This window comes from Gavialis gangeticus, unplaced genomic scaffold (assembly GCF_001723915.1).
Source record: "Gavialis gangeticus isolate Ggan-Ray unplaced genomic scaffold, GavGan_comp1, whole genome shotgun sequence".
Classification (NCBI taxonomy): Eukaryota; Metazoa; Chordata; order Crocodylia; family Gavialidae; genus Gavialis; species Gavialis gangeticus.
In genome coordinates, this window is record NW_017729019.1 from 11,774,420 (window position 1) to 11,788,220 (window position 13,801).

Below are 13,801 nucleotides of genomic sequence, written 5' to 3' on the forward strand. Positions count from 1 at the left end.
GTGATTAAATGCCCGTCAGAAAAGAAAAAGAAAAAGTTCCAGCAAATAAAGCAAATCAACTAATATTTTCCTCATTTCTTTTAGACACAGTTGGTTAAATGCCAATTTTCTCCCTTTACCACTACTCTCCTCCTTTCTCTTACACACACACACACCCTTCTCCCTCCATAGATGCATAGGATGCCACTTTGAAACAACGTGAAATGAAATAAAGAATAAAAATCCTGCTCTGTCAATAAGCTGGTTATATCATCAGCAAGAAATTCCCAGGTCGGCGACAGTGATGTAAAGTCACCCAAGGCAAGACCATCGATGTGGTCTGAACTGATACATTTGTGTCTGCGACATCCTGGTTTTGCACGACATAGATGGTTGCTTTTGTTCATTTGCGGTTCCCTTCATTATTTTTTCCTGTTTTCGATCTTTCTCTCCTGCAGCTGTTGTTTTTATTTTCTCCTTAATTGTCTAAGTTCCCAATCTATGCTCAAATTTTCATGCATAATAGAATCCTACATTAGACAGAAATGTTTTCTGATTAGGCATTAATGGGTTCCCAACTGTCTGCTGATTTAGGGACTGATGCAAAAGCCAACGACATCAATAAGACTCTTTTGATGTATTTTGCTACACCCAGGCACGTATAATATCTGGCTGGTGCGCAGGTCTCGCCTAGACTAGGATGCACCCAGAAGGATTTCTTTCCATGCAGGAAGGCAAACCCTGTCTTAGCTTTCTTCTCGTTCTTGGCTTGGCTGCTAAGGCTGCCAACACGTGTTCCCGTACTGCCACCATATAGTGACTGGTGTCTGACTTCAGGGATTGGACAAAGGCTCATCAAATCATGGTGCATATGCCACCAAGCAAATATAGCTGATTAAATGATGAAATCATTGTGGAGTTAGACTTCGTTTTGAACCAGGGTGACAGAGAAAGGAATAAAGCTCTGGGATTCACTGTCAGTCCCAGAAGTATCAAGTCCCAGCTTGGAAAGAAAAGATGGAGCCAAGAAAGCAAAATGTCTCAAACAAGAACACTAAAAATACGTTGGATGGAGAGATCCCAGCTTGGACCCCATTCTGTATTCTGCAAAATGCTTCTCGACACTTGTGATTATATATCGGACAATGCAATTTCGGAAGAGCTAGAGACGCTGCCATTTCTTAGGGCAACAAAACAATAATTCATCCACAGGTGCAGAAGGGGAAAGTTGTTAAATATTTCTCAGTAGCTGACTACCTCCATATCTCCTGAAATCCAGGATAAAACATTCCCATCCACTTTTCTAGGAAGGGAGAGTTCTGCTTCTGCAAATGCCATTGGAAGTATTTAAAAAAGAAGCAGAGGATATTGGCTCAAAAGAGTTATTATTTCTGTAATGCCAACAAGTTTTGTGACGCAATTTATTTGCTGGATATAGTTTCCTTTCCTGACTGTAGAATATATGCGAGCAGGATGCAGGTTTCTCATTTCTTAAATACATATATTTAAGGGTTTTTTTCCTTCTCTGAATTGATCTGGCTCAATTCATAATGTAAATTATTATTAAGTACAGGGCATATATTGAGTTGCATGATTTGATTGTGACTGGTTACGCAAGTCCAACACCCATGTTCTGACCTCTGATTGTGGTCCTGATTCTAAAATATGCTGATGGTTTTGGCCCTGATACAGCAAAATCAGTTTAAAATGAATGGCCTTGTAAAATGTAGTCCTGAGTGACTTCGGACATGAATACTCATGAGTACCACTTAAAAATATATTGCTGTGAATTGCCTGAATATTCATGAAAAGACAACTCAGAAAGGTCACAACTTTATGTTCACAGAACATATTACAATCTTCACATTGACCTGAAACCTTTAGGCATTTTATATTTGCTTAGAGCCCGTTACTTAAGACTTCCAAAATCACTTGCAACAGATTGAAGCACCAGTCGCGTTGCCTTTCAATGGGACTTTTGTTTTTAACTCATTTGGTCCCTTTTGCAAATGCCAGCCTATATTCTTTGTCTAGGTGATGCTTAAAGAGCTATTACAATGATGAGAATGATATACAAATGTGGAGGGTAGGACATGCATTCATTTATACTAATCACTTCAAAATGTATCCAGTTGGATCCAAATGGATTAAGATAAATAGAAAACAAAATACATAGGTGTCTTTGGGATCATGGCATATGAAAAAAAATCTGCTGTATTACTGCTCTTACTTAAAAAAAAAAAAAAAAAAAAGAAGAAAACTTTAAAGTGTTTGGGGGAGAAAAGGCTCTTTTACTTGAAAACTGTCCTGTTTTTAAAATAGCACAAAATGGGACCCATTTGCTAGCCCCAGTTGTCCTGCGTGCTGGATGGAGATGGCCTCCAATCAAAAAATCAAATGCGATTTAAAAGTAAATAAAAACAGCACACTGATAACACAAAGCAACACAATTTATAATAATTAAACTGCCTGGAAATGGATACAAAATGGATTGGCTATCACAGAGCAGTGCTCAAGCCAGCTAACCACGAACTAAGGACGAGGTATGTCTCTGAATATTAATATTGAAGAGCTAGCCCTGTGCCCAGCAGCCGTGGTTGCTGAGGCTGAAGGTTTGGGTCAGCACCTCTTTCAGAAAAACACCGAGGTGGTGGAAAAATGAACATGTATTTTATTGATGCTTTACTGGGGATGGGAGAAAGGAATGGGAGCTGTCAGCCTCTGGAGGAAAATGTTTCTGCATGGACTGGGGAGCTGATTTAGAATTAATTTTGAGTAGTTGTTTCAGTAATTCAGATTGATTTAAGATGCACCCAAGAATAACACTTTCATTAAAAAACCTCCTGAGTAAAATTTAAATCATGCTAAATTAAAAACAGCCTCTGTTAAACCAGGACTGATGAGCACAGCAGAAGGATGGGAGATGCAGGGTCAGTATAATTTGATTCCTTTGTTCGGCTCGCCGCCCCGTAGCACTGTTGTTGTACCTGTCTCTTTGGAGTCTCCTGCTCTCCAGAGGAACATGCGAGTCGTCATTGATTTCTCAGAGCTCCGGCTGAATAACTACCCCACCAAAAGTGCTGTTTGTTGGGTTTTATTTCAGGAAGAACACACTCTCCTGCTTGGTTTCTGTCACAAGATTTTTCCCTTCGGGCCAGGCTGGACTCTCAGCCACACCAGGATAAATCTGGAGCACGGCACTGGAGCTACAGTGCCGCATCTGAGATTTCCTCCTCCTAGCGTCAATCCCACCCATTATTTGTTTTTCAAAGAAGGAAACACGGACATACACTGCAAGAGATTTGAGGCCTTGATCTCAGGCTGATGAAAAAATCCATGGAAGGGTTCCCATTTATTCCACTCATGAAATTTGGAATAGGATTGAAATATTCAGTAGAGCAAAAACCACCCTCTGGCTTCTGCTCTGATACATCTGGAGGAGTCAGCAAGCCTATTATTAAATCTGGTACTTTTGCAATACAATGGACCTGCATCGTACCCAGGGTGTTCAACTTCATGGCAGGCAGGTTGTGCAGGAAATGGGAGCAGTCTCCAGGAAATGAAGAAGTTACATACTTTGATATTTTCAGCAAAGTTTTAGGGCCACATCTTCAGCTGGTATAAACCAGTAAAGCCCTATTAAAGTCAATGCAGTCACGGTGGCATGAAACTGGTGTAACAGAGCAGAGGATCAGGCCTGTGCATTTAACAGCCTTTTTATGGCAGAGGATGCAGGAAATCTGTGTGCAACTAGGCCAGTAAAAAACGTCCTGTTGAAACTGGTATCTGATGGCTTTCATTTCAATACAATGACTAATTTTTTTTTTTTTTGTAATTTCCATAAATACTGTCTGCTTCTTTTCAGGAAATCTCACCCTTCTTCAAAATATTTTGGTTGAACACCAGAAGTTGCTAGCCAAATATTTTGGGGTTTCTGAAGTTGTGGGCAAAATTGAAAAATATACGTGAAATTTTTTTAAAGAAAATGTTTGCTTTTGTGTAGCATTCCTCAGGAAAAGAAAAAGCCTGCGGATCAATTCTCTTCATTACCAAGGGCTTCATGAAGGGCTCGAGCTCATATAGACGATCTTAGCTTCCTTGGCTTCACTGGGGCCGATTTATTTTACCCCAGCTGAAGATTTGGCTTAGATGTTTTATTCTTCTTTTTCTTGATGTTAGTCAACTGGAACATCTGTGAATGCTTTCCAAAGGCTAGCTTTGTTTACTGGCTTTTAATAAACTTTCCAATCATTCACAGTGAGTTCATTTTTTAATGGTTTATTAGGATAGGGAGCATTACCCCATATATTCCCAACCAAATTAAAAAAATGATTTCTTACAGCCAGTGAAAGTCCAAGACCAGATCATTATCCAGTTACCTGGACTAAATACTCCAATGTGCAAACACCTTCCCCCCCCCGCCCCCCTGCTCATTTCTTTAACATACACCATTTCTCTGGGCCCAAACCCTCTTCAAATCCTAATTCAAATTGTGAAGGCAACTGAAGAGATCATTGCAACGTGTTTATGGAAGCTTTGAGCGCTGCTCAGCTGCAAGCAGCTAACTGGCACCCTCCTCAATGGGCAAACTCCAGCATATTGCGCCTCCTGCTAGAAATGTCGGCTGCATGTTTTGGCAGTGACAGTGAGGTGGGAATTGCAAATCCACTAATTAGCAACAAGTCTCTTCCAAGCAGAGTCAAAGGGCTCCTGAGTGGAGCTGGTCAGGAATTGTCCAACTATATGAGTTTTCATCTGAAGAGGCCGCTGTGTTAAAAATCAAAGTGTTATATGGGCACGGTTTGGTTTTAGCTCCTACCAGAAACCTACCTAGTGTCCTGCTATCTCAGCTGATAGGCTGGGGAAGAAGGGGCAGGTTTGGGGGCTGGAGCAACCCCACCAAGCAGCCTTTCTCCGAGGGAGGCACCCCAGGCTTGCAGGCTCCCTCCACGGCTCTTAGAGGTGCTCAGATCCGCAGCCTGCGGCAGGAGGACTCTTCTGGCTCTGGAAACTCCCTGGGTTGCCCCCAGCTGCCAAGAGGAGCTCAAGAAGCCAGCTGCTGTTGGGGTAGCCAGCTGCTCTGGGCTTTGTTGGGTTTTTTTTAAAATCAATTGGAAACGTTTTTTTTTCCTAGAAACAAATGTTCTGGAGCTCCTTCCTCATGGCCTTTACCAATTGTTCATCTTCATTCCTAATCGTGACGAAAACATTTTTCCTTTCTTTTCTTTTTGTGAAATATCAGCATTTCCCGTGGGATGGAAAGTCTGAGCCTCAACTGGCTTTTCTCCTGACTCTGGTGCACCTGGGACAGTAAAGTCCTCTGAGAGTCTTTGCTCCATTTGGTTTAAGTACAGGGGGAATTCGAGGCAAAAATAAATTGCAAACAGAAAATGAAAAGAACAAAGACCCAATTTCTCTGCACTTTTCCTCCCAGTGCCTTAGATCCTTGTATTTAATCATCTTTAATATCTGAGGTGCCTACAGGCATCTTTGTGCATCTTTGTGCTAGTCTTCCAATCTTAAATCTGGCATAGCCAGCTTATTGAACGCTCACGTCTGTGCAGATAGATCCTCCAGAGGAATAGAGTCCCCCTCTCTATGGACCAGGTGAGAGTAAGGCCAACGTGCACCGTGCCTCTGACAGGCAGAGACAAATTAGAAAAGCTGCATGCACCGTACAGAGCCTGCATCCATCAGCATCCCTGCAGCTCAATCAATGACATTTATCTCATAACTAGAAACCTTGTACCCCCAGGAGCAGACCTGTAGTTTCCTCAAAACTTCTCTTTTCTACCAGAACGTGGTCATGTCTATGAATAAACGACGGATTTTCTGTCCCAGTTGCACAGCGGAGCACAACAGGGATTCACAACAGAAGGATACGGTTTGCACACCTGGGCGTTGAATGGATACAGGTGCCTAAATTCAGGCTCTTCGAGTTTCAGCTCCTGGCTTTATTTACTTAATTTTTTTAGCAAGTGACAGCTGTCCACACCATGACATATGTTACCACTGCTGAAACCTTTGAAATGCCAGCAAACCCTCAATGCTATCTCACTGGATCCAGTGGCCAGAGCAGACTGGAACAGGAGGAGAGCTCGCACTACAGCTGGCAAAGGAACAAACTCGCCCTTGCTTTTAGCAGGGAAATGGGATGCTGAGAGGGCCTCGTCCCCTTTATTTTAAACCTTGTCCCCTTCCTGTTAACTGACTTTGGCTCTATGAACCACCTGCATCATGTAATCTCAGTCAGTATTTCAGTGGGGAAGGTAGAAATGAATTGAATCCAAATGAATTGTTTCTATGTATTTTTCCCGAATGTTTGTATAATTGCATCTGCATGGGGGTAGCGATTGTTGTTTGGGCTACCCACTGGCCACAGAGTGGTGGTAACTTGTTCGTGGCATCCTGTCCCATCGCTGCCCTTTGTTATATACTGATCACCACAGCTGGAACTTGAACTATGCCCTGAACAGCAGCTCTTCAGCCATCCAGGGGCACATCCCCATGAGCAGGTACACGCATTTCCCCGTGGACAAACAGTAGTGGCACAATATGTGCTGCTGCTGCTACTTGTCCCTGGGGAAATGCTCCGATGCAGGGCATGTTGCCTTGGGTGGCGTAGGGAAGGCTGGGGTTGACACCTGGGATGGCCCCAGCAGCCTTACCTGGGATCCTGCGGGTGTCTGGGGGCTGCACCCACGATGATTCGGCAGCAAAGAGCCTGGCTGGCAGCTGGAGCCAGGCTCTGGTTTTGGGTGGCACGCACTGCCACCATGTGCACCACCCTGCTTTTTATAGGCACAAGTTTTTTTGGCGCCAGGATCTACTGGTGTCCAAACCCCACCCCCTGTGATGCAAATTTGCAGCACGGGGAACACCTGCATGTGCGGCGTGTGCAGTGGGCAGAACCACAGCCCACACGTGCATGCTCGTCTGGACATGCCCAAGGAGTTTTTTTCTGAGGCCAATCCAGCAGGGATTCTCCAAAGCCTTAACTTTTGTGTAATTGCATTCACTTATGGGTTGCAATGGTTGTGTCTGGCACACGCTGGCCACAGAACGGCCCATCTTTGAGGAGGGGGCGGAGGAGCCTGTCTTTGATGAAAGTTGCTCTTTCGTGTACCTTGCCGTAATGGCTTTTCTAGCATGTGATTCGAGCAAACAATTGTAGAGCAACAGGTCTTGGTGCTTAGACCAAAGTGACAGGCAATCAGGCATGTTATAAATGAGACGAGGATAGAGAGGGAGGGAGGGTGAGTAAGCACAGGATTCTGTCTTTGCTATGTTACCAAACGACGCTTTGCATTTCTAAAACGACACAACTCTATAAAAACAGCCACATCACAGCAGTGTAGCAAACATGCTATGTGCTAAGGCAAAGCATTTTACTTATCATCTCCCTTCTCCCCAAAACAATGAAGGTGGATGTTCATGCTTCATCGCATCAGTAGTATTTTGCAGATGGCGACCATTGCTTAAACAGATTTTGTTCCAGCTACATCTTACAAGGTCCTGTTTCAATGCCTGTAATTATTTTATTCTTGTCAACCTGCTTAAAGCACTCATTCAACTATAATGCCTATGATTACCATAGATTGAGAACACTTTAAAGTACTCAGGACCGGTCTGTTTTTTTCTCTATCAAAACATGCAGAAAGAAAAGGTACTACAAGCAAGAGGCCATTTCATTCAGCTAACTGGGCTAGTAAGTAAACTTCAGCCTAGAGTAGATTTCTTTGGTTGCCTAATGCCTGCCTAGTGTTTTCCTGGGCCTTCCCTTCTCCAACTCAACTGTGCAGGACCCTGCGCACGTGTTCAGAGCCTTAAACAAACCCCAGAAGAAACGCTCCACTGCTCATTCCTCCCCTTGGGGAGAGCAGGAGAGAGCAAATGTGACAGATATTAGTCACGTTGCTTAATGCACTACTGGGAGCTGCTCGGATACGGTGGCGATGAGATCGTGGAGTCAGAGTCTGGAAGTTGCCGAATACAGAAAGTCGACATTTTAAACTCGGGAGCTGCAAGCTATGCTTAGCAGTTCTGTAGAGCAGGCCACTTCTACTGAAATACTCAGGTAGGGGTGGAGGAGCCTAACTTTAGTCACCCACGTTGGCAGATTTTGGTCACACTACAGGCGTATTCAAGGCTAGGGAAATTATCATCTCCTTTGGTTCTCACGGCAGATATGCTTTCTGCTCTTATTGGTCAAAGAAATCCAAAACGTACCGCTGTCACAGGCCCACACTCTGCCACTTCTTGACAGCTGAGTTACAGTTTAAATATTTTAAGTCCTTTTGTCTGCCTTTTTATGCCTAATAGGTAAAGGGAAGTATTTAAAACAGGAAACAGGAAAAGGAGAGACTCCTTTGAGAGCAAATATAAAACTCATTGAGCTCCTCAGCAGGAAAGCTCTTTGCAAAGTAAATTAAAATTTAGCACATGATTATGAATTATGGAATGAAGAGATTGCATTAGACTGTGCAACTTTAAGCGCCTGCAGCTACAACCTCTGAAGATTACTTTACTTGCTACGAGTCTGTCACAGTGAGTGTCTGGCTAGTCTCTGTTTTCTTTTAGGAAGGTTTCAGTCCCGCGTGACAGAAACACACATCTATAATCTTTGCAGAAACAGCTGTAATGTCAATGGGAGAGAAATGAAATATCGTGGGGGGGGGAGTCCTCCAGGCCATGTTTCCCCTGCTTGTGATTCTGTCATTTATTTGCACCTGTCCATATGAGCTTTTCACACATTACTGGAATGGCTGCAGATTACTGCCATTACTACTACTACTTCTGTAACTCCCGGGTAAACACAGCAAAAAGGGCTATTTCCCGTTCAGATAACAACAAGCAAATCCTGTCCTGTAATTCAGGAAATACCTTCACTAGGGCAACTGGCCACAATATCTGCTTGAATTCAGCAAGCCACATGCCAAGCTGTCAAATCATTTACAGTAAAGGCTGAAGATACAAACCTGGACAATGAATTCAGTGATTTTGTATATAAGTAATAAGTTGGTTAAATATGTCTGAAAAGAACCAGAAGACCTGCTCTTCCACTGCTTTGTGCCGTGTGTCATCATTTCCATGTCTGAACACTGAATGCAAAGCAGGTGCAATGCTACCAGGCCATTATGGCAGGCCTGCCTCTCTACGGCCTTGCTTCTCCTGCACTCACTCACAGTTCGCAAACTGTTTTGCAAAACGTGATGCTTTGTGACCACTTGGCATAGGTGTAAATGCCTACAGAAGTGCCAGGCAGAGGAGAAACAGGGCTGTAACAGTCCTAAAGCCCCTTGGAACACATCCTATTAAGAGAAAAACAAAGACTTACCCTCAAAAAGTAACCCAACTTTAGCAACTAGCACGTGTTTGCCTAGGGCCTAATCAAAGAAAATGCAAGACTTACCCAAGAGTTGTCATGGTTACAATAGTGTACCAAAAGGAAGCTGGGATGCTGGTGAATTTGCTCGCTGAGGATCCTTTCTCTGCATAAAACATCACTGTAGCAAAGATGATGATTGCCATAGTGAGGGAAAAGAGGAGAAAGCCAAGTTCAGAGGCACAGCTCTTCAGAGTGTAGCCCAAGATTCGTAAGCCTTGTGAATGGCGGGAGAACTTGAAAATCCTGAAAACCCTGAAAACCCGTAGTGTCACAAAGGCTCCGCTGACATCCTCGTTATCGGTCATCACCAAGCCAATATAGTAGGGCATGATGGCCACCACGTCAATGATGCTCATCACGCTCCTGATGAACCTGTAGCGACTCGGGGCCGCGAAGAGTCTCAAAAGATACTCAACGGTGAATATCATAACGCAAGCTGTGTCCAAGCAGAAGAAAGCCACAGCATACCTCTCCCCGCATGGAAGCTCCTTGTTCCCCGGCACCGTGCCGCAGGGGACGGTTTCTACCACATTCGTGATCACAGAGACGGCAATAAAGAAGCCGGTGACGTAGTAAAAGACTAAGGCTAAGGTGCTGGTATGGGGATTCTCGAAGGCTCGCCACATGGTCTGCCGGAAGTTCAGGGATGGCATGGACCCTTCTTGGTTGTTCTCCGAGTCATTGTCATCCATCAGCCGCTCAGCATTTTCCCGCTTCCTGTCCTTGTACTCTTCATAGCAGCAGTCCCCAATGATTTCAGGTAGGATCCCGTAGAAGGCGAGCTCCTCGTCATAGGCAGAGATGCACTCATATCGTGGGTAGTGCAGCTTGCCAGTTCTGTAAAAATTTAAGATGCACCTAAAGACTTCAGGGTCCCGGTCAAAAAAATATTCCTTAGTGTCTTCGTTGAAGAAGAACTCCTTCTCGGTGCTGCCCAGGAGAGTGTCCGGGTATCTCTCCAGTGTAGTCCTCCAGGTCTGGAAGCGCCGCCCACTCACGTTCAGGATGATCAGCTCGTCCTGCCTCTTGTTTTTATCCGTGGGGGCCAGCGGCATGGGGCAGTTGGCCACTGGCATCCATCCGATGGCGGCTGCCCTGGCAAAGGGCAGCCATGCTGCTACGCCTGCTGCCATGATGGCTCGAGGCCTTCCTTGTTATTGGAGAAGACAGTTCTGCTGCTTCTAGGACCCGTCTGAAGTCAAATCATTTCCATCTACAAATGAAACAAAACACAAATATAGCAGGAGGTCAGCTGGGGCCGTCTTGCCCAGGGACTGCTGAAACAATCTGGATAAATATCTTTGAGGGAATCCACAGCAACAGAGGAGCTAGTTTGTGCTAGCCCCCGCTTAGAAGAATGGTTCTTAAAAGATACACTTGATAATCAACACGGGAAGGTTATAGCATTATTATAGATGGAAGTTTTGAATGGCAAATGATTCCTCATTAAAAGTATTTAAAAGTAGCATAAACACGCTAATTTATATTTGCTTCCTTACAAACAAGACTAATCCGTTATTCCACAGGTGTAAGCTTTATGCATTTATCATTCTGGCTACAGCTGTCAAGAAAGAGCTGGAAACTCTGGTGAAATCCACTGGCAGTTTACCAGGGGAAACATTTGTGGCTGAAGACCTAAAATGGACCCAGTTGGACTTCTCATAAAAAGCAAGCTCTGAATTCAGCGAAGCTAGCACTACAGACTACCCACTGGTAACTCAGATCAAAGAATGACTCTGAAATCTTCCAGGGTTTGCAGTACAGTTTTGCTCAACCTTTAGTTAAAAACCTCTGCTAGGCAACAGCTTTTTTTGCCGGTCCCCTGGGTAGTTCCTTGAGACAGGTTTTACAGTGAAATATTGCACCATTCCAGTGGGCAAGAGGAAAAATCGGTCTCTTCGGGGCATGACAGCATTGCCCAGAATTTCTGCGTGGTGAGCGTGTGCATGTGTGCGAGATGGGCACACTGGGTAGTGTCAGGCTACACCAGACGCTTACTGTGCAGTAGCCTAATGACACTGCGCAGGAGCATGCTGGTCAAAAACTGTGCCAATATAGAATATAATATGCTACTGTGCAGTGTTAGTAAGCTACTGCGCAGTAAGTGTCACAGAAAAACCACGAGCCAGCATTACTGCACGGTAGCGTGAATTATTGTGCATTTAGTTAGTACCTGGTTAACCAAGTACTAAACTTAATGTGCAGTAACTAGGGTGCATTAATGAACATGTAGACGCACCCACTCAAAATCTAAACCATGCCAGACCAAAAAGGTAGAACATCCAACTTTGACAGGGTCGGCTACCAGACCGTGAAGGTTATCTTGATTGCTTCCTTCCTAACAAAGGCAAAAGTCCTTGAATAAGTGACGGAACAAGCCCATTACCATTGCTATACTTAGGAGCCCATCTAAGGAGAGAAAAATGTCCACAGCTCCAAGGCTCCTCAGCTGGTTTAAACTGGGTTAGCTCTGCTAAAATCAATGCGGTGACTCTGATTTACAGCAGACCTGCATTTCCTTGTTCCAGTGGGTCTTGAGTCAAACCTTTCACCTTATTAACCTTAGTTTTTATTCACTCCCTTAGTATTTTTAATTACTGTCCAATTATTTGAGTAAGATATTCTGTGGACTATCCAAAGTCCATTAAGGCAATAGAAAGATTCCCTTTGGCTTCACTGGATAAGACTGGAAACCTCACTACGTGAACTGCCTAACATCTTTCTACATAATTTCACTGTGACGTTATCTTAATTGTACGAACAGCACCGTTCCAGTCGCTGGGGCTATAGCATTATGGATCTTAACAGGCCACAAGACATTGAATGAAAGATAGCAGAACGAATCTGTGGTGAAACCTTTTAGTGAACTGTTCTCAAAATGGTGCTCTCCCTAGGTATTATGCATTATCATTCATCATATTAATATTATGAAGCATCTTGCTGTGCAGTTTTGTCAATTGTCCTGATGCAACCCTCCAACCATTGCAATAAGAGGTTTTGTAATCATGATATATGCAGCAGCCCATTGTGATGCATCTCTCCCATCTTCTCTAGCTACAGAATCCTCACCCCAGGATATTTTACTATGCAGGTCTATTCGATATCACTCTGCATTATATGGTTCCCGTAGTTTAAAGATGGCTCTTGAAAGATGCCAGACTGACAGCTCTAGAGATGGGGATCCCTTTCTCATCCAAAGAACAGCAAACCACAGCAACTTAAACTTCTCCATGAAAAATATGCTTCGATCCTTAGCTGAAGAGAGTCCCTATAGGGACCAGATAGAACCAGCCAACAAAAGTGCCAAGTTTCACTGGGCCGTGGAGGTGGATTTGCTGATGGGAGCCTAGAAGTAAAAGGGTGGCCATCACCAATGCAAAAAATGCCATTAACTTCATTCATTACCCACCCAACCTGAATGCAGATTTAGGACCAAGAGATCTAGGCTATGCATTCAGTCAGTGATGCACAAAGCCACTTGGTCCCCTTTTTTGCTTTATGGACACTGGTGCTACCCCCTGGGGATTGGCTGGAAATGGGTGGAACATTGCTGGTTCTGCTCGGTAACAGGATTGGGATCCTCTATTTCTCTCACAGCCTCTCCCAGGAATCTCATTCCAGCTCATACTTTATAGAGCCCTGACTCTCAATTCTGGCTCACTTCACTTTGCTGTCAGAGACACTACAAATCCTCCTTATAAACCTGTTTTAATAAGATACTGGTAACTCATAAATGGCTTCCCAATTTTAAGACCATTTTTAAAATAAAAAGGTCTTTCCAGACTGACAACATACATGGAAGAAAAAATTAAACTTCTAAAATGGCCAAAAAATAAAAAATAAATAAATAAAAAAGCACGAGAGATGGTTAAGTAGGCTGTCCATAAAAGTTTATTATTCAATTACAAGTCTCTGTGGCCTGAAGAGATGAGGCTGAAGTTCAGAGAAGTTCCTTCTGTATGTGCTAGGGGCTTAATTTTCAAAGTTTCATTAAATCTGTTGTAACCGAGTCCCATTTGTTTCTCCAATACTCAGTGTTAGAGCCATTTTGAAAGATTAACATGTGAGAGTTGTTTGGTGATGGGATTTTTGGAGTGTATCAGTATGTGAGGACTGGGTAGTAACAGAAGGAAGGAAAACTGAATATCTTTATCGTTAGGGATGGCTTCTTTTCACAGGTCTTCAGTCCATGAGAAATGAGTGGGCGGGAGAAAAAGAGGTTGCATCTATGCCTCTGAATTGTGCCCTCGAGTCTAGGGTGACAGGACATGAAACTATTTCATTGATTAGCCACCTTCTCTGGCTGCAGACTCAGTCGGGGATCAGAGGGGAACATTAATAATTCCTTTCTTACTGTGTCAAGCAATTGGCAGGGTAGAAATATTTAGCACAACCTGCACTGTGTAATAGGAAAAGGGCGCGCGCACACACACA

At 43.8% G+C, this 13,801-nt stretch overlaps 1 protein-coding gene across 3 annotated transcripts in view; it reads right to left on the minus strand.

Annotated features, from left to right (window-relative positions):
• Nucleotides 1–10,575, minus strand: part of KCND3 (potassium voltage-gated channel subfamily D member 3) — a 239,842-nt gene extending 229,267 nt beyond the window's left edge. For all 3 annotated transcript variants that reach the window (XM_019514077.1, XM_019514076.1, XM_019514079.1), the window contains exon 1: nucleotides 9,392–10,575. In XM_019514077.1, the coding sequence (XP_019369622.1) occupies nucleotides 9,392–10,500 (1,109 nt within the window). In that variant the 5' untranslated portion in view covers nucleotides 10,501–10,575. The remainder of the gene's footprint in view (nucleotides 1–9,391) is intronic.
• Between the last annotated feature and the right edge of the window lie 3,226 nt (nucleotides 10,576–13,801).